The sequence below is a fragment of the Eriocheir sinensis genome, chromosome 35 (assembly GCF_024679095.1).
Source record: "Eriocheir sinensis breed Jianghai 21 chromosome 35, ASM2467909v1, whole genome shotgun sequence".
Classification (NCBI taxonomy): domain Eukaryota; kingdom Metazoa; phylum Arthropoda; class Malacostraca; order Decapoda; family Varunidae; genus Eriocheir; species Eriocheir sinensis.
The window spans coordinates 11,394,642-11,415,065 of NC_066543.1; the positions used below are offsets into that span (position 1 = coordinate 11,394,642).

Consider the following 20,424-nt stretch of genomic DNA (forward strand, 5'->3'; position numbering starts at 1 on the left):
TTCGAATGAGGTAATTGTTATGTTTGCTTGGGGGAGACATTTTCTAACCTTCACCTGCCGATACGGATACTTGACCCTAGAATGGAAAAAAAATACTGAAAATTGCATGTCTTGCAACTAGTCGTCCAGTCTTTATATCAACTCTATCTCCTGAGGAACCATAATGACTGAAAGACCATTAAAAAAAAAAGTTGACATCTCTGCCAGCAGGAGGAAGAGCATCAGTGTGTATATTCCTGATAACAACTACCACTGACGGGGCTCTAGATCGAGGCTGTGGCCCCACAGCCTAACTAGCCCCATAAAACACCCAAGAAGAAGTAATTGTCCTCGATCGTCGTTCAAACGTTTAAGATCCAACAGAAACAGGAAATTGAACCGAGTTAAGGTGCATGAGGGGGGCTCCCGTGGTCCAAAGGCGACTATATTAGCCTCCTTGCGCTTCGGTGGGGTGCTGGAGCGTATAGGTTCGAGTCCTACCCGGTGCCATTGGGAGTGGAAAGGTGGGCTCTTTCCGACACCCCAGCCCCGTTGTTGGGCCTCCACTTGAAAAAATTGGGCATCTCTCTACCCGCCGTCTGGGTGGTTGTGCGGCATGCACCGCCTTCCTCCCTTGGGGTATATCCCCAACGAAAAAAAAAAAAAAAAAAAAAAAAGGCATTTCGTTGGGGATATACCCCAATGGAGGAAGGCGGAGCATGCCGCGCAACCCCCCAGACGGCTGGTAGAGAGATACCCAATTCTTTCAAGGAGGAGGCCCAACAGGTGTCGGAAAGAGCCCACCTTTCCACCCCCATGGCCAGGATAGGTCTCGAACCCATACGCTCCAGGCACCCTGCAAAAGGGCAAGGCCGAGACTCTACCACGGGACCACGGGAGCGCCCAATGGTAAATTTTTATAGAATCAAATTTCTGATATATATATATATATATATATATATATATGTATATATATATATATATATATATATATATATATATATATATATATATATATATATATATATATGTGTGTGTGTGTGTGTGTGTGTGTGTTTTATGAACATCAAAAATAAAGGAAATCAAACACATACACACACACAAACAAAAGGTTTGAAATGACCATGTCGTCATTTGCAAGGACAAACACTTTATGAAATAAAGTTTTTATTATGTACATTAGATTGCTTCATGCACCAAATGAAGCATTTAAAAAAGGAAAATTTAACTTGTAACTATTTCCATATTTACTTGTTTCATTACTGTTCATAGTGCAGTGGAACAATCAACCCTGAGCACCGGTAACTTTGCATACTTCGAAGCCACTGCTGTCACCAAAAGGAACAGCAACTGGCATATTTTTTTTATGTGTTAAGTTTTAACTTTGAAAATATCAAAGAATTAACCTTTGAATCTTCATTCACACTGATCAGAGAGCTTGACCCCATATATAGCATAAGGTATGCAATTTACTAGCTAAAAGAAATAAGTCAGGGATTAGATGGACTCATAAAGATTACTATAATTGTGCATACAAATATCAGCATTATTTTTTTTATGGTAAAAAGACAAATCACCTGACTAGTGCTGCCCTCAGTTCTATTTACTTCAGTAAAAGGGTGAGTATAAAGTCGAAGTGCACTCACATGTGTTAGATTACTTCAAAGGTTTGTCACTCTTCTCCTGATTTCAATAATGAATGTTCATTTTGTGGCCAGTGGCAATGGAGGACTTTCCATTTACTTTGCATTCCTCTTTGAAATATTGCACACAGTATGTGATGGAAGTTTTTGGCACAAAGCTGCATCTGCATCTGGAAATTCCTGCCACCCAGGGTTCCTAGATGGTTTGAGAATTCCTGTCACCTGGTGGAATGGGTTAATAACTTGGTGGTAGTGATGATCATTGATATTGGTATCACAACAGGTTCTTTAATAAGTATCAGAAATGGTGTCAGTATCGGCAAAGTTGAAGTATTGGTTTAAGGTATCAGTATTAGTAAAAATATTGGTATTTCTACAGCCCTAAACAATTCATACTGTCAGATATATAACATGAACATAATTGGAAAACAAGACGCATAAGGTGAGGAAAGGAGTAACCCATACCATTTTGGTGAGTATACTTCTTGAGTGGTTTAGCGGTATACATGCGTGCTCCTGCTCCTAGACCGAGTCATGCCATTGCAAATTCAGGTGTGAAAAAGGGCAGCATGAATGGATGGCTGCTAAATGTCCTAAGTTTAGACTGGGAGTATGATAGTAGTACTTTAATTTTTTTTTTTTTCCAAAGGTGGGTTTTGGAAAAGAAATGAATGGCTTTGACATATTTAAGAGGAAAACCTTTTCTTGGCAATAACTTTCATGAAGTCTTCAAGAATAATTGGCATTAGTTTGACACAGTATTTTTGCAGCACCAAACCTTTTAGTCTTGGTTTAAGCCTGGCATAAGTTTTAGCAAGCTAATATATATAAACTAGTTCAAGCTTGGGATCTTTCCATAAATAAACATGGCACCAACTCCATATAATCAAGAGCCTAAAGTACACTTGGTGAGGCTCAGTTAATGACTTTTTTCCTTCGCTGTTATTGCTTTTTAAAATAAATTATTTAGTCCATGCTTACATAAGTGTATTGTGAGAGCCACCTGAGTTTGCCATAAGCTTTGAATGTCTGGATGTCCTAAAAATGTCCCATTAATTTTGCCAGTGCTGTCAATTTAGTTCAAAGGACTGGATGAGTCTAGTGACTCAGCTGTTGAAGATCCCTGTGTATGCTATCACTAGATATGAAGTCTAATCAAGCATGGTTTACTGTGTTCTGGCATATGTAAAGAAAGATTACTGAACACATTTTTATGGGGTGACCTATAACTTATGATTGATTTTTCTGTATCGAGAAATAATATGGCCCTTATTGTGCACTTTTATGGTAGTAGAAAGCAATTGATACAGGCCACAAAATTAGCATTTTATATTAAAATCAACAAATGCTTCTGGCATGTCAGTGAATCCAGGAATGGCTGACAAATTGCTGGGCTTCTTTACTCTTTACAGTTATCTGCAGTCATTGAAGTCATTTTTGGCCATGTAATATTTTGACCTTTGGAAAACTGAAGTAAGAAAGTTTCCATCAGACTTTCCATACCAATCCTTCAGGGTGTTGTTAAGCGTGACATCTGACTCCTGATGGTGAGTTTTATCTTTTTTTTTTAGCATTTACATATATTAACAATTAACAAAATAGCTTATTATGTACAATTCTAAAGACAAAAACAGAAGTGCATAAAAATATGTCCAACATGTACCACAAACATTTGAATCAAAGTACAAGGTATGTGACCTACACATAAATGTTTTAAGTAGTAGCTCTGTAGACATTTACAGTTTTGTTCACTAATGATCATCAACTCTATATATCTAAGGTCTAATGGGATGAGTAAAACTTAAAAATTTGCAATTCTGTGTTAGGGATCATGACATGAACAGAGCCAAACGCAATAATTTTATGGCACGATATTGATTAATCATCTGAGCTTTACATGCATGAAAGCCCTTAATACTTTTGTATGTCTAGACATGAATAAAACTGAAATATACATATAGTTAAATAAAATATCAATACATAAACAAGTTCTGAAAAGATGTGTCTATATTTATTTATGAACTGGGTAAAACAGGAAATCCTTAAACTCATAATATAAAATACTCTCCAGTTAAGAGTGAAAAATATACATGAATAAAATAAATAAAAGTCAAAGACAACATTAATTAACATTCAAATATTGGAGTGTTGTGTATACATCTGTGCAACATAAGAATGCTTGACAGCGAACAAGGCTGATCTGGGTGCATGGCAGGGCGCTGCTCTACCACATGTGGGTTTCTCGAATTTCTCCAATGATGACATTTGCATTCTGGAGTGCCTGAAAAATGAGATTAAAAAGTTATTAAGGTGCAACCCTGCTTGCTTTTTAATTTTTAAAAGCCTTTTAAATTTCATACGTGATTTATTACTAATAGTTCTCTACTTGTAAACCTGATTGGTTCCTGGGTATTGTTTGTAACTCAAAATGTTTCAGTCCAACATTACTCCCAACATTACTCTTTTTAGTACAGACTACTGTACACAATTGTTTTTCACAATATGTACATCCATGCCCAAATAATACTGGAGTATATTTTATCAACCTTATTTATTTTTCTCACCTCTTTCACTTCACTTCAGATTTTTTTACCATAGTTTCCAATGTATTATCAGTGTGACGCTACTGGCTCCACTCTTATACTTCTCAGCCACGTTAGGACGATTAGGGACAGTCATACAGTGCATAACATCCTACTGAACAAAGTCTATATTTTTACATGTCTGTCCCTTACTAGCAAGTCTTCTCAGTCTACATGCCCCAGGTCATTTACATGTTTGAATATCCTGATTAAGTCACTTCTCATCTTTCTTTTAATGCTAGTAGCTGCAGTTTGTGCGATCTCAATGTACTGCCATACTCTGCCCTACATAATTAATTAGTTACAAAAACAGTGGCATAACCTGTTTTTTTTTTACAAAAACCAAATGCAATACTGTAAAAATTCCTTAAAATGACTAAAAATACTGTAACAAGTGTGCATACTTGTACCACTATTAATCACCACCATCAATGCTTCTCGTTAATTGAGTGTTCATTATGCAAAAGTGGCAGTGTGGACAGGAAGTTGGTAAGCAAACACTGACAAACACTGGCAATGAAACTGCTTGCCAGTGAAACTCAATTAGATTAGTCTTCTTAGTGAACTTTGCCTGCAAGTGCCAATGACAACAATAGTGTCATTCCCAGTAAGTGAAGAAAGATTTACTTACACATGCACTTTTAACTTGATGAACAACTAAAGAACGTCTTGCTGTAAGAAAGACAAAGTTCAGGCATGTGATCCCACCTTGAGCATCTCTGCTGCTTCCTTCCTGCGTTGTGCAATCTCTGGTGACTCTGAGAGGAAGGTGTCGATTTCATCAGTGCGGTAGAGGTGCTTCACAAGTTCTGACTGGAGGTTGTCTTTCACATGATTCACCAAAAAATGCATCACTGCTTTGGGCACCTTATCTTGAATGCTCTTTCGTACGATGTAGAAGTAGGATTTGATGAGGCGCTCTGTAAAGGTACCAGTATTACAAATATTTCTTTCTTCTCAAATTGCTTAGTCAAAAAAGTTCAAATATGAACCCAATTAGAATTAATCTGTCATAAACTGGTGTTTTCACAGGACATTTAACCCTTTCATTGCTAAATGCTCGCAACAAGCATTAGGCGTATTTGCTGGTGGTGCTAAACGCTCGCTGCGAGCTCCACCCACACTCAAATCTCCTGCTATGAAAGTGTTCCAACACTATTTCTCACAACACAGGATTGCCAATTGAGTGGGTTCTTCACTAAATTTGGTGGAAAATCATATCAGCCCAGCGCAGCAAATCTACGGACGAGTAACTGGTGGATGTTGTTGCTCAAAATAGCGGCATTTTGTATGATACTACATCATATAATAACTGCGAAAAGTTACAAGACTGGCTCCTTTTCTGGTGCACTGGCAGTGGTCTCTCAATTTCCTGCGCTGCGATCACTATACTCTTCGTTGTGGGTGAATATTGTGTTTCGGCAATCTCCGTTGTTTGTAGCTCAGTTTCGCATGTGATGTATGGCGGGAGGAGACTGTGCTGGGCTGTCTTTTTCCCCCTCCATCATTCTTGTCGTATGTTTTAATATTTTGCCTCCCAAATTTTCCTTTGACACTCAAGATGGTTGGTTAAGATGTCGTGTGAGGAAAAGGCGTGTATTCTCCCCTTGAATGAAGGAAAAGTTGGAAAGTTTTGTTTAGTCGGCGCAACATCTGTGGTCATATGCCGGAGAGAGACAGGAGGGGAAGGAATTATAGAAGGCAACAGATCCCAGGAGACGGGACACAACCCCCGATTAATACCTGGTACCCATTCACTGCTGGGTGGACAGGGGCGTAGGGTATCGGAAAAAACGCCCAAATTTTTCCACTCCGCCCAGGAATCGAACCCGGGCTCTCTCGGTTGTGAGCCGAGTGTGCTAACCACTGCACCACGAAGCCCCCCTGAATGAAGGAAACGTCGGCTGGAAGGAGATAGCTGAGCGCACAGGTCGGAGCAAGGCTGCTATTTTCGCCTTGATAAAAAGAGCCTAGTTTCTGCTGCCAGGCAAAGTTCCTCCACCTGCCCCGGTCCCAGGCTGTCCCCGGAAGACCACACCTATGACTGACAAGCTGATAAGACGTGAGGTTATTAAATATCCACGTACCACAGCCAGAGAACTCAAGCAAGCGCACCCAGACCTGCTTGGAGATGTTGCAGTGTGGACAGTGCAAGAAAGGTGCCAGAAGCATCTGAAGCTGCCACTTCACTCACACACCAAGAAACCTCTCCTTACCAAGAAAATAAAGATGGCACGTCTGGATTTTGCTCACACATACAAGGACTTCACTGTGGCTCAGTGGCGAAAGGTGATGTGGAGCAATGAATCCACATTCCAGTGTAGAGCAAAACGGAAGGGCAAGTTGTGTCGCCCTATTGGTGCCAACCCCTTTGAAAGTCGGTATGTGCAGACAACAGTGAAACACCATGATTTTGTCATGATTTGCGGAGGTTTCACTGGTGAGTTTGGACGTGCTGGTTTATTTGTGCTCCCTAAAAATTGTACAATGAATGAACATTTGTGGACTTTTTATGAGCTTTACGAGTGTGAGTTCTTCCAACAAGACAGTGCACCATGCCACAAAGCAAAGAAAGTCATGAAGTGGCTCCAAGATCATCAGATTAATGTGTTGAAGTGGCCTGGTATCTCGTCAGACCTTAACCTTAGATTGAATAAATGTGGGGTTACATGAAGAGGAAGCTGGAGAACAAGGACACGTCATCAGTACCACGCATCATTGAATCACTGAAGGAACTCTGGATCCATCACTTACCCCTGGACTTTTGTCAAAAGCTATCTGATTCCATGCCTAGACATGTTGAGGTTGTATTGAAGGCCCATGGAGGTCACACTAAATATTTAAAAAAATGTATCACTTCAATTTTGATTTTTTTCTTTAATTCCTCTTTTTAAAATGACCAGTCTTGCAACTTTCCATGGTTACTGTACTTCTTGACCCTAGCAACCCTTTCATTATATATTTTGAAAAATCCAAATAAAGTTGCGTTGCTGCACCTACCAATCACTTCACAATCTTTGGTCTCCCTCTCAGTGAGCTTGCGTGTCTGCTGCATCGGGACCTCCGGAAGCAGGTTAACCGGCTTCTGTGGGGACAGGATGCCACCCTCAGCTGGTGGTGGGGGTAGCTGGGGCAACTTCTCCACCTGTTAGTGCACACCACACCCACACAGGGAGGATGAAGGGAGGAGGGGAGGAGAAAGAACTAGTAAGCTGAAGCATCTAAGGCCAGGCTAAAAGTATTCCTCTATTATCTAAAGAGCATTTAGATTAGCCAATAAGCATTAAGCTTTGTAAATACATTGCAGCTCCAATACTGTGAATTAACTGAAAGAACCAAATTGTCAGAGAAGCTTGAATTTTTTTTGTGAGGGATCCCAACATAAACCTCTCTCAAGCATAGAGCCTACAAATTTTGTGAAAACACCTTTGTTTTTCCAATATGACATTTTTCTTCTTCAGAAAATAACTAATACTCTAAAAACTGAGTGTACAGGAAGTTGACGAGTTTCTGCATCACCCATTCTCAGTGTTTTAGTAGTAAGTTATCTTTATTCAAAAGAGGTTATAAATTTTGTGTAAAATTTAAGTGAAGCAAGGCCTTGTCTATGCACATGGTTCCATGTCACCTGCGGTCAGTTATCTTGCTGTACTACCGATCAGCAAAGCTCTCAAACGATACCTTAGCAGTTAGGATTACAGCATTATATTCAATCTCAACTTCAAGCAAATTCAGAGAGATTTTGTTTTCTTTGATGACTAGAAAGCATTCTAAGCTCCTCCACTAATTGTAACTTAATCTAAGTGCATATCATGCAAACAAGTCAGCTTCAACACAAAATCTGTTTGCTCTCTATTTCTAAAGCCATATATATATATATACATTTTTTTTTATTTGCGGAAAAACTGTGGAGCCATTATCAGAATATCCGCTTAGTTTTTTCAAACTTTAAATGCCTTACTATTAGTAACTAGTAATCTTCACAAAAATGTTCTTAATGCAGGTCTTACTTTTAATGAAGTGATTTGTATCAGTTAAATAATATTGCATATTACTACTGTGCTGTGAGCTGATGTAAGCAGATGGCAGTGAAACCTGAGAGCAAAATGCACTAAACCATTATTAAGGTTTTACCTTTTAGTTCAAGAAACTCATACATACTGATAACTGCCTCAAATTTTACATCTCAAAACCACAAGTCCAACTCATGGAAAGAAGCAATTTAAATATATTAGAGTTCATACCTATGTAACAACCTGCATCAAAAGGAGCAGTAGACAATACTGATTTGGTTAAAGTGGTAATCATAGAAATAGGGATATAGATGGAGAAAAAAAGAATCTAACCAGAAGACTGCTGCGCCAATGATTACACACACATATATATATATATATATATATATATATATATATATATATATATATATATATATATATATATATATATATATATATATATATATATATATATATATATATCAAAGTGAAAAATGAAAATTATGAAAAGATTGATTTATGCAATTATGAAGAAATTTTATATACTTATTTGGATTTGTGTGTGTGTATCTCTATGGATTCTACTTTTTTTTCTGCACAGGTAGTGATGGATCAGCTTTGGTTTCATTACTGTACTATATTATCTTCATATCAAAATATTTTTATCTTTAATGATCAGAACTTTGCTGTCCAAGAATACTCTCTTCAATGCTGCATAATATAGTAAGTTTCTTTATGCCAGTTCATGGGAGATTCTGAATAAGAGATTAAGACATTTTTTCACCACCATCACTACAAAGTGAGTCTGTGTTAGGCATGAAAGACTGAAAATGCAAGACAATTTAAAATCTCTATAACTACCGTATTTTGCGGCGTATAATGCACGCCTTTTTCACAAAAAATGCCTGAAAGTTTACCCCTGCATGTTATATGTTATACACTGAAGGTACAAATTTTTATAGATTTTTTTTCTTCTTGGGGGTGTTTTAAGGGTCTTTTTTTTTGTCTTGTCCAATAACAACTGCAAACTTCATTTCATTTCATCGACGCCTGCTCCTAGGAGCTCCCACCAGGGGATGGCCACGGCAGAAGAGCTTCCAACTTTCTCTATCCAGACACTCCCTCCTTGCCTGCTCAAAGTTTCTCAAAGATCTTTCCCCCCTCTCCCTAATGTACTCCTGCACCCTATCCCTCCATTTCACTGGAGGTCGTCCTCTAGCATTCCCTCCCTCTATCTCACTCACATACACCCTTCTGGTCATCTTACTCTCCTCCATTCGCTCCATGTGGCCAAACCACTTTAAAGTCTGTCGCTTCACTTCTTCCACCACTCCACACTTCTTCCCTTCACCCCTGTGACACATTCCAAAATGCTCGTACACACTTTCATTACTCATTCCATCCATTCTACTCACACCACAAGCACTCCTCAAATAACTCCTTTCCACTGCCTGCACTCTAGACCTCTGACTTTCATTCCAGGCCCACGTTTCACTTGCATATGTGAGGGTTGGTACTATTATTGTATTCCTCAAATCCCTCTTTACCTCCATGCTCCCATTTCTGCCATTCATGATTCATCCCAAAGACCCTACCACCCTTCTTCCTTGCAATGCCCTTTCTCTTATATCTCCCTCCATACCACCATGCTTACACATAACTGATCCAAGGTACTTAAACTCATTTCAAGGTACTTAAACCCATTTCTTCACCATTCAAAATTATTTTGCATTCTTTTTCACATTCAATTCCCACTCTATATGGGCATACAAAATCTACAACCTCACTTCTACTTCGCTTACAAACCATCACTTTACTTTTGTTGACATTTACTTTCAGCTTTCTCCTATTACAGACACTATCAAAAACACTGACCAAATTTTGTAGGTCACTTTCATTTTCTGCAAACTTACATTTATTATTGTTTATAATCCTTCGTAGTCCATACCTGTCTTATAATATGTTACCATAGAATACAAGGCGATCAAATAACTACTATATAAAAATGAAATCGGTGGAGAATTGACCATGCCTTGTTGTTATCCCGCTTTTCCGTCAGGCGCCGACATGACCCGGCCGCCATTTGCATTGTTTTGTATGATTAAGGAGCACTGTTGCCAATTCGAGCAGTTTAAGCTACATAAAAAATCATATTTGAAAAAAAATATCCATGTGTTCATTATTAATTATTAATATTTGTGAGAATAATGGGGTAAATATTATATCAGAAACTGTACATCGTGAGTCTTGTATGAGGAGTTATTTCGCGCAACACCAGCCCAGCCGCTATTTGCATTGTTTGAAAACCACACAGCCGCACCCATACAACAAACAGCTGCATGCCACGTGTCACCAGAACCGTGTGAATTGTGTCTTGCCTAGTTGTCTGTCATAACCTATGAGTGATGGTGAGAATAATATGCTAATTATGATATTAGAAGCTGTGCATCATCAGTATGTACGAGGAGATATTACGCGCAATACCAGCCCGGACGCCATTTGCATTGTTTGAAAACCACACCCATACAACAAACAGCTGTATGCTGCGTGTCACCAGAACCGTGTGAATTGTCTTGCCTAGTTGTCTGTCATAACCTACGAGTGATGGTGATAATAATATGCTGATTATGATATCAGAAGCTGTGCCTCATCAGTATGTACGGGGATGTATTTCTCACAACAAAAGCCTGACTGCCATTTTCATTGCTTTACTCAAGGACACTTGTCAATTCAAGCAGTACAGGTTACACCAAAAATGTATACATTTTGGGAAATTGTACATCGTCAATGTTCTTTAACCGTACATATTTCTGAGCATTTTAAGAACTTTTTTTTTTCCCCAATAAATGGTTGTCTTAAAGTTTGGGGTGCACGTTGTACGCCAGTGCACGTTGTACGCCGCGAAATACGGTAGGTACTTTTCATTAAATTGCAATAATCAGGACACCCACTTAAAAAAAAAAAAAAAAAAAAAAAAATAAAAAACAAGATATAAGAAATGACAAACCTCTATGATTTCAGATGGATTAGTGAAAGCCTCAAATGCTGACACAGCCAAAAGCTGGGATTCCACACACAAACAAGCACACAAAATTGTTTTGGTTAATTGATTCATTGAGTTATCAGTTGCATTTAGAATTAAGGAAACCAAATATCATACCATTTCAAAGGAATCATATTTGACAACATATAAGATGTGCTTTTTTCCCTCAAATAATTCTCTGTTAATCACCCTGGATTTTATATACTGAAAGATAGGGTCAAAGGAGGCTTTGGATTGCCTGGAAGATGTGATCTGACCCTACAGAGGCTCACAATATCATCTGCAAATCTCATATTTGTAGATGGCATTGTTCTTTTGACATTAGACATTGTTCTTTTTCTGGTGTTCTGAAGCATATGATGGAAGAACTATACATTGCAAGTCTACAGGGGAAGTCAAATAAAAAAAGGTACGAATCAGACAGATAATCATTCAAGAGGAAGCTCTAGAAACAGTAAATAATATTGTATAATGAACACAACTAATACAAGCAAACTCCTCACAAGAATAGGAAATAAAAGACTGATATGACTGGGCTGAAGTGCTTTTGAAAAATACTACATTGAGGAGCTCTCTACTGTTATGGTTAAGGCAAAAGTTTTTCAAGTAGTGTGTTCTCCCTGTCATGACATAGAGGTCAGAGACATGGACATGGACTAGTCTTTGGAAAGACAACTGAAAAGAACTCAAAGAGGGGTGGAGGAATTGATGCTGGGTATCACTATAATGGATAAGAAAAATGGAAATGGATGAGAGCAGACAAAAGTAGATGACATAATAGAGGCAATTGAAATTAAGAAATAGCAACGGTCAGGGCACATTATAAGAAAGGGGACAGCAGATGGACAAAAAGGTGACAATAGGAAATACTGACAAAAAAAAAAGACCAAAGGGAAGGCCATTTAGCAAGTGGTGGGATGAAATAAAAAAGTTTACAGAACATTTACATCAAAAGCAAGAGGCACAAAGAAACAAATGGAAGTGCTTGGAAAAGGTCTTTGACCTGAAGTGGAATGATATGGGCTGAAGATGACTGGCTAATTGCTGTTTCATCAACATATTTGATCCTTACTTTGGCATTAGTCTCCCTGAATTGCTGAAAAGTGGATTTTATGCTTCTCTATTGCTAATTCCACATGCTTATAGAACTTGTGCCTTATTTGTTGTCAAATACGATATGTAAATTTGAAAATTATTTCATCAACGTCATTATGAACTCATTTCCTGCAGACACAGATGGAGTCAGAAGACCCTTAGTTAAAAAGGTTAAAGCAGACCTACAAGAATAAAAGTCATTTGAGAAGGAAGGAATCTCAATGATGTCCAGACCTTTGCACATAAATATATATACCGTATATCATCATCACTAACAATAAATAAAATTAAATTACAAATTAAAATATGATCATTATTACTACCTGTAATGACTTCTGAGAGCAAAGTGTATCAGAATAAATCAACTTTACAATGTTTTACAACTGGGTGTTTGTGACCTAACCTGATGAGTAGGAGTCATGTTGGGAGAGCCCTCGCGAGACTGTTCTTTGCTGGGGCCTGTGAGCTCTGCTCGAGGTCCGGCTATCAGTGAGGAAAACCAGTTTTGGTTGTTGGCTTGATCCTTGCTTATAGGTTGCGATGGTTGACTCTCCAAAGTTATTGGTCGGGGCAGAGCTTGATGCAGGCTTTGCAAACTCTGAGCCTGTGAGACAGCCAGTGTCAGTTTCTTAATTAACATCATTTAAAACAGGAAGAAGGTCTCAACATACAAATACCAATAACATTAAATGCAGGAGGAGTAATGTCACTCAACAAAGTCAAAAACCCTGTCTTATACCTCTCATGTTTTCTATCCTACATTGCATAACTAATATGCAAATGATTGTGTACAACCCTCCAAGACTCCAGGTGTATACAGCCTTACCACATTTTGATACTATTAGAAACCTCAACATAGTTATTCACTTCATAAATCAAACAACTGTGAATGTATACTAAAAATAATTGCATATACATTGTGACTGTCCTAATCAAAATCATACTTTTTCTTAAAATTAGTAGTTTACTAGTTCATGTATGAAAAATAGTAGTAGACCCATCCCACTGCTATTGTGTCTTCCACTACTGCCATTCACTGCTATCACACAGCCTAAAAGCTGCCATCCTCATGGTATCACGCACCTGAAATGCGCTGTCATGCACACAAAACCTGAGTCCGTTAGTGGATTTGAATAACCCAGGCTGTGTGGTACATGGCAGCTGATTGCTGTCATGGACCATCCTTGCTCAGTGAATGGTCGATGCTCCAGCCATTCTCCCGCTTATTCAATCAAGTGCACATCTCTCTACTGACAGCAGTGAAAGCTCCCTTGCATTTGGTTGATGAAACACCCACCAAATGTTGTGCAACATTATGCAATGGAGTGAACAGGTTACGTCAACATAGCTGTGTTGTGTGAGTGGGTGGGGGTGGGGGCTCAATCTTCGTAAACATGGAGGCATTGTAGCTATATAGGTGTTGCCTCTGCTGCACCCTCTTATTTCCTCCGAAAGTTTCATTCAGCTATGACTGCCGACCTTTACGGGTTAATGGAACCATGCCCACCACTGCTAATTGTAACATTTTTATTGGTTGTAGCATCTTATTCTTATCATTAAAAGATGGCTGTTTTAGTATTTGTAACTCCTAGGAAAACTGACAGAAAAATCAAACTGGCTTATATGTTACAACTCTGAATGATGTGACTATTATGCTAAGTTTCACACTGGGATGAATGGAAAAGATATATACTCATAGTAACATCCATATCATTATAGCATATCCCACTGTATATGGAATATGATATTGGCTTTCACAAAAGTTAAAAGATTTGTCCCACAATACATTACATTTTCTCATATACTTAAACATATTTATATTCCTGAAAAAATGTATCAAGCATTATGATGTAAAGTAGAAAGAAATATTTCACACTGGTACCTTTCACCTTGTGATTCAACATATTTTGCAAACATCTGACCTTGGGCTGCTCTCTCATCTCTTGCTCATATGTGGAAGGTGCATTGCCGTGACTGCGCCTTACTGGAATACTGCGGGTCTTCTCCTCTTCTCCCAAGAACGTTGACACTAGTGAGGTGTTGCTTTGAAAGTCTGGGTGCTTGGTGTTGATGTAGGCCAACTCAATGGCCACCAAATTTTCAACCTTCGTAGATGAGGGAAATGAATAATTTACTGAAGCATGAATGCATAACTGGATCCAAGTCCAGTTTCAGTGATGTATAATTTAACAACAAACTTGCTTACACGCTAAAGCTACTTTGTGTAACTAATGTCACCAAGGAACCTGTCAATAATAAGAAAACAATAGAGAGAATAGTCAGCAACTTTTGGACACTTACAGATACAAGTACACATAAAGGGTAAAAGAACACAAGTGCATATAAAGGGTTAATGGAGAAAATATCTTCATTTTACCATGGAATTGGTGGGAGGCAAGCGTCTTCTCAGAAGTTGAGTTACAACATCAACAATTTTTTCATGCAGTTTGGGAAAGCGAAGCATCTCCTGCTGAACCTGAAAATATTAATAGGATATATACAGATTTATATATTAAGGACACAAGTCTGGGGATATACCGTATTTGACGGCTTATAAGACGCACTTTTTCTTCCCTCAAAATGTCTCATTATATTGTCTGGTAGGCCATAGGGCCGTAACATTGTGCGCGAAAAGTTTAAAGCTCAAAGCAGTGAGATGAAGCATCTGACTCATGTGCCAAGATGGAGGAAACTGCCTTTGTTTATGCTTCCCAGTCAAGGCTATGCCAGTGGAAAGGGTTGCTAATTAGTTCATTTAGGTGAGGGTGACGAAACTGCTCAATCAGTAAATGATGCCACTGGCGTGAATGTAAGTATTTCAAAATAGCATTTTAGTTCCCTTTCACACCACTGACTGGAAAGTGCACTTGGACCCTAAGCACATATACACGCCATTGGCGTGAAGGTGCGCGAGAGGATTAAAGTGCTGTGTGGGTTAAGCATCCTCAAACATGGGATGTATACTTCATAATAAGTTAGAAAAGGCTCTTGCACATAGCATCTAAAAAAAAAAAAAAAAAAAAAAAAAAAAGTGGAGACAATACCAACTTCATCAACTAACTTCAAGGAATCTGATTTAGTGAAATAAAAAGTTTCCAATGGCAATGGTCACTAACTCATCATTTTCATGGGTCACCGGCTGGCTTAATTTACAAGTTGGACAAAGCGTCGCGCTCTGCTGAGTGGCATCTGCAAAATAGTCTTGTTTACCATATATATTGATTTTCAATGCCAATATTCTTAGTAATGTAAGTTCATGGTTATTTGTCTGTGATAATTTCTGATATATACTCGAGTATATATTATTAACATCCTTTTAGAGCGGAAACAATGGTCACACGTGTGTTGCAGCTCAGCTATCTCATTTTTTTACGAATGTACTATACCAAATATGCCGTACACGCGTTTTACTTCGCCTTTGTAGAGGTTTATGCTTCAAATAAAAAAAAAGCTTGGAGCACATTATCTTTAGCTGCCTTTGTGGAAAAACTGAAATCATGTGGCCAAAACCGAAATAACCTGCCCAACTGACGACCGAAATCGAAGGTCACGAACCCTCCTTGCACCCACCCACACACTTGCCACTGCACACATTCACTCCTGTCCTCAGCCTCAGTCAGTAAAGATGGAATAGGCAGTGAAGAGCAAGCGAGCAGACTCAGGCGGAGGCAGGGCAGCGCGTGTGGTTTGTTATTGTTTTGGTAGACACGGGGGACAATCTCAGCTGCAGTGTCATTCTCAAATACCATTTATGACGAAAGTAAGCTATTTATGGGTTCTGTGTAAATGCATTTTCTTTAAAGTATATAAAAAGAAAAAAAAAATAATAAAAACATTGAGTTCAATCCATCAATACATAAAATAATAATTTGTCCCAGAAAAACAGATGGTACAAAGAGCATGAAACATCTATATACAATGATTTCCATTATTAAAGTCTTTATACTATGGAGTAATGTGTAAAAGTGTTGTAATTATTCTATCTTTTCGTTTAGTGATAACATAATGTACATAGAAAATAGAGATCCAGTTGTCCAACTTGTCTGTGAAATATTATTGTCTGGTGAATCAGGCAACTGCTGACTGAGTTAGTGGCCTTGGCCATTGAGATTGTGAGTTAAGAACAGACTGACAATATTTGATGTTGAAGATTTGTTAATGAAGAAAACATAAGAAATATCTGGAAGGTTGTGTTGTGGCTGACAAATGGAGAAATTGAATATTTGGCCCTATGAAAGTCACCAGGTTCCTTCTACCCAAATCTTAAGTAAGAAATAGATAAGAAGTTAAGTTATCTACCCTTAAATTCTGCAACTTTTGTTGAGATGAACAGCTGGAAAATGAGTAGAGTAATGCAGAGTAAAGTAGTCCGTTTAAGAATGGATAGGATGAGCTTATCAATCCACTCTGCAATAGAAATAGCCATACGTTTGATTGATCTATATTCTCTAGGTATTATACCTCAGTTCCACAAAACTGGATGATTCTCTGCATTTCCTCGTGGACCAACTCAACACAGCGGAGGGAAGGGTCCTCCAGCCTGCGAATCTGTCTCTTCACCAGCAGCTCAAAGGAAACCTGATGAGAAAAAAACAAACCATTTCTGTTCATAATCCCTACACATCAGAAAGCATTAGCTGAGGATATTTACTATTTAATTACCATATTTGGCAGCATATAAATGACCTCCAAAATTTCCAATCAAAATGTGAGCTTGCAGCCCCATAACCCTTGTCTTTTATTACTTTCCACTAACCAGTGAACTGATAATGTTATCAACACCTTGCTAAACAGCACAGCCTATGGTTAGATTTTACCTTTCACCAGCTTCTGGGTTTCATGGGTAATACTTAGTCACCACCTTTCTCCTCTGTCTCCTGGTAATATTTATCTTACTAAAATCTCACATATTTCTTCACTTTCCTAGTTTTACCAGTGCCTTACACATAGTGTCTAGTAATTATTTTGTATAAACTTTCCATCATACAGGAAATCAACTGTGTTTGATGCTGATGACAGTGATTTGAACAGTTAAAAATATTCAAGATGAATGTTTGTCAAAGTCCCCCCCCCAGAGACCCATAACTATGGGATAAAGAGGTAATGATTTTTAGCCAGTGATTCAGATAACCCAGCACATATGGTATATATGGCATTACCTGTGCTGTATCTTGGATCTTACCTCTGGTACAAACAAGGCTGGCCTCGGTCCTGTGGCATTTCGTATTGCAGTGAGAATGTCCATCTGTGTCAAGCCAGCAAGTGGGTGGATGCAGTCCAGGGTACGACCAAATGTTTCATGGAAAATATAGCAGATTCGAGCACCCCCACACCTGTTAAGGAAATTAAATAAACACTACACTCAGTGGAAATTAAGAAGGAGAAAATCCACACCAGTCAGTGAGGATATATTCCAGAAAAGTTTTGGTGACAAAAGTTGGTTTGCTTCTATATCATATATACTGCCACTGCTTTGCGAAGTGGCAGTACCGTAACCAATGAGGTTCATCCGATGTGCATTGTTGCCGATGAGTAGAGCTTCCTTGTTTTGGGGTATTGGGAAAAGAGCAATACGACTACCTTCTGACTGGGAGGGTAGCCTACCCCATCCTCACCTTCACGCGGTACACACCGTTATTATACCTTGTGGGTTTTAATCCTTTTGCCTGGACAAGGAGCAAGTCTCCATAATACTACATTGGACTGGCCACCCACTGGTAGCCTCTAATACTTTTATCAAGTTTAGAGGCAGGAGCAATGACCAGGGAGTGGCAGGAGAATAGGGAATGCTTGAGACTGGTGACTATTAATGTGAATGGGTTAGGTGATGAAGAAAAGAGGAGGGATGATTGAAAATTTTGTGAAGTGGATGTGTTGGGAGTGAGTGAAATGCATATTAGAGGAACAGGTACGAGTGATGGTCGAGAGGGTATATGGGAGGGTGTGCCTGGGGGGGCTGTATGGACAGGGGTGGATGAGAAGTATAATGGCAGGAGTAAGGAAGCATGTGCTGTTGTGATGTCTGAAAGAGTGTGGAATGGTGTGACTGATTATGGTTGGAAGGAATCAAGACTTGTGTGGGTGAAAGGAAAAGTATGTTACATAAAGTATATATGGGTGTGTATTTATGCACCAGTAAATGTGAAAAGTAAAAAAGGACTGAGGGAAAGGGATGCCTTTTGGGAGGAAGTGGTTGCATGTTGTGAGAAAGAAAGGAAACTTATTATGATGGGAGATATGAATGCTAAAGTGGGTGATGAATGTGTGATGGATGTGGTGGGAAAATGGGGGATACCTAGAAAGAATGAAAATGGAGAGTGCCTGGTGGAGGTCTGTGCTGAGAGGGGGTTGTGCATAGCGAACACCTTCTTTCAGCACAAGAATATCCACCGATACACATGGAGGAGGGGGGAAGATCATGAGCAGAAAGTATTGATTGATTATGTGGCAGTAGATGGAAGACTTAGAAAAGATATTTGTGATGCAAAGGTAGTAAGAGGAATGTTCAATGGCTCTGACTATCTTGCAGAGCTGGTAAAATTAAAGTTAAAGGAAAAGTGGGTGTTTGAAAAGAAAGGTGAAGTAAAAAAGGAAATATTGAAGATAGAAAAGTTACAGGAAAAAGAAATAAGAGATGAGTATAAACGAGAAATGGCAGAGGCCTTAAGTGAAAAATGGGAAAGTGTAAAAGATAATACAGATATTGAATAAGTTTTTAGAACATTTAAAGAAGTAATGTTAACCACAACAAAAAAAGTGTTAGGGATGAAAGTGGTGAGTGATGGAAAAAGAAAAGGAAATCCATGGTGGACAGAAGAGATAAGGAGGATAGTAAAAGAGAAAAGGGAACTTTTAAGAATACTCAAGAAAGAAATGTGGCTGAGCAAGTAAAAAGGGAAAGGAAAAAGAAATATAGAGAATGCAAAATGAAATTAAAACGAGCAATAACAGAAAGTAAGGAGTGAGTTGATGAAGACTTTGGAAAAAGACTAAGTGAAAAATATAAAGGGAACAGAAAATCATATTGGAAAGAAGTAAAAAACTAAAGAAAAGCAGAAAATATCTCCCCAAGTAAAATAAATGAAGTTATGGATGAGAATGGAAAGATGTTGAAAGACGGGGAAGCTGTGAAAGAGAGATGGAGAGAATATTTTAAAAACTTAATGAATTTTGAGGATGGATGTCCAGCAGCTGTAACAGCAACAGTTTTGGGTGGAGGTAGAGGAGTATATAAAGAAGGAAGTATAACATATCAAGAAGTAAATCAAGCAATAAAAATATAAAAAAATGGAGAGGCAGCAGGAATTGATGGAATCACAGTAGAAATGTTGAAGTGTGGAGATGTAGTTACTAAATGGATGGTCAAGATATGTGAAGTGGCATGGGTGGGGGTGGGGTGTGGGGGTGCCAGCAGACTGGACAAAAGCCATCATTGTCCCAGTTTACAAGGGGAAGGGCAGGAGAGGGGAGTGTGGGAGCTATAGATATATAAGTCTCCTGAGTATACCTGGAAAGGTATATGGAAGTCATAATAGAGAGGGTGCAAAGACTTACAGAAGAGAAAATCAGTGAAGAACAAGGAGGCTTCAGGAAGGGAAGAGGATGAGTAAATCAGATATTTGCCATCAGGATGGTAGTAGAAAAAATATTAGCAGAAGGAAAGAAACTATATGCTGCCTTCATGGCTTCAGAAAAAGCTTATGACAGAGTCGAGGTTTTTTGTTTTTTTTTGCAACTAGAACTCGGGTCAGGGGTGACATGTAGGTGATTTTAAGCTCACCACCTTATCCACTAGGCCACCGCCTCCCTATTGGATGGCATTGTGGAATGTTTTAAAGATATATGGTGTGGGAGGAAAACTGCTTAATGCAATAAAGTCTTTCTATGAGATGCATCTGCATGTGTCAAAATTAGGTGGAGAAACAAGTGAACATTTTGAGATAAAAGTGGGCTTAAGGCAGGGGTGTGTCATGTCACCATAGTTGTTCAATATTCAATATGGATGGTGTTATGAGAGATTTGAAGGGCAAAGTTGGGGAAGTTGGAGTAAAAATGTACGCTGAGGGAAGTAAGTGGGTGCTGAATTC

General features: G+C 38.7%; 1 protein-coding gene across 5 annotated transcripts in view; it reads right to left on the reverse strand.

Moving 5' to 3' along the window:
* Positions 1 to 1,129: 1,129 nt before the first annotated feature.
* Positions 1,130 to 20,424, reverse strand: part of LOC127007396 (dynamin-1-like protein) — a 39,923-nt gene continuing 20,628 nt past the window's right edge. Inside the window, exons 8-16 of one of the 5 annotated variants that reach the window (XM_050878325.1) lie at positions 17,520 to 17,670; positions 16,799 to 16,915; positions 14,715 to 14,813; positions 14,260 to 14,442; positions 12,741 to 12,941; positions 11,207 to 11,260; positions 7,205 to 7,289; positions 4,913 to 5,124; positions 1,130 to 3,903 (exon numbers count right to left, since the gene is read on the reverse strand). In XM_050878325.1, the coding sequence (XP_050734282.1) occupies positions 3,847 to 3,903; positions 4,913 to 5,124; positions 7,205 to 7,289; positions 11,207 to 11,260; positions 12,741 to 12,941; positions 14,260 to 14,442; positions 14,715 to 14,813; positions 16,799 to 16,915; positions 17,520 to 17,670 (1,159 nt within the window). In that variant the 3' untranslated portion in view covers positions 1,130 to 3,846. Of the gene's footprint in view, positions 3,904 to 4,912; positions 5,125 to 7,204; positions 7,350 to 11,206; positions 11,261 to 12,740; positions 12,942 to 14,259; positions 14,443 to 14,714; positions 14,814 to 16,798; positions 16,916 to 17,519; positions 17,671 to 20,424 lie in introns of all 5 variants that reach the window. The other 4 variants (XM_050878323.1, XM_050878327.1, XM_050878326.1 and 1 more) reach the window with 4 other exon arrangements.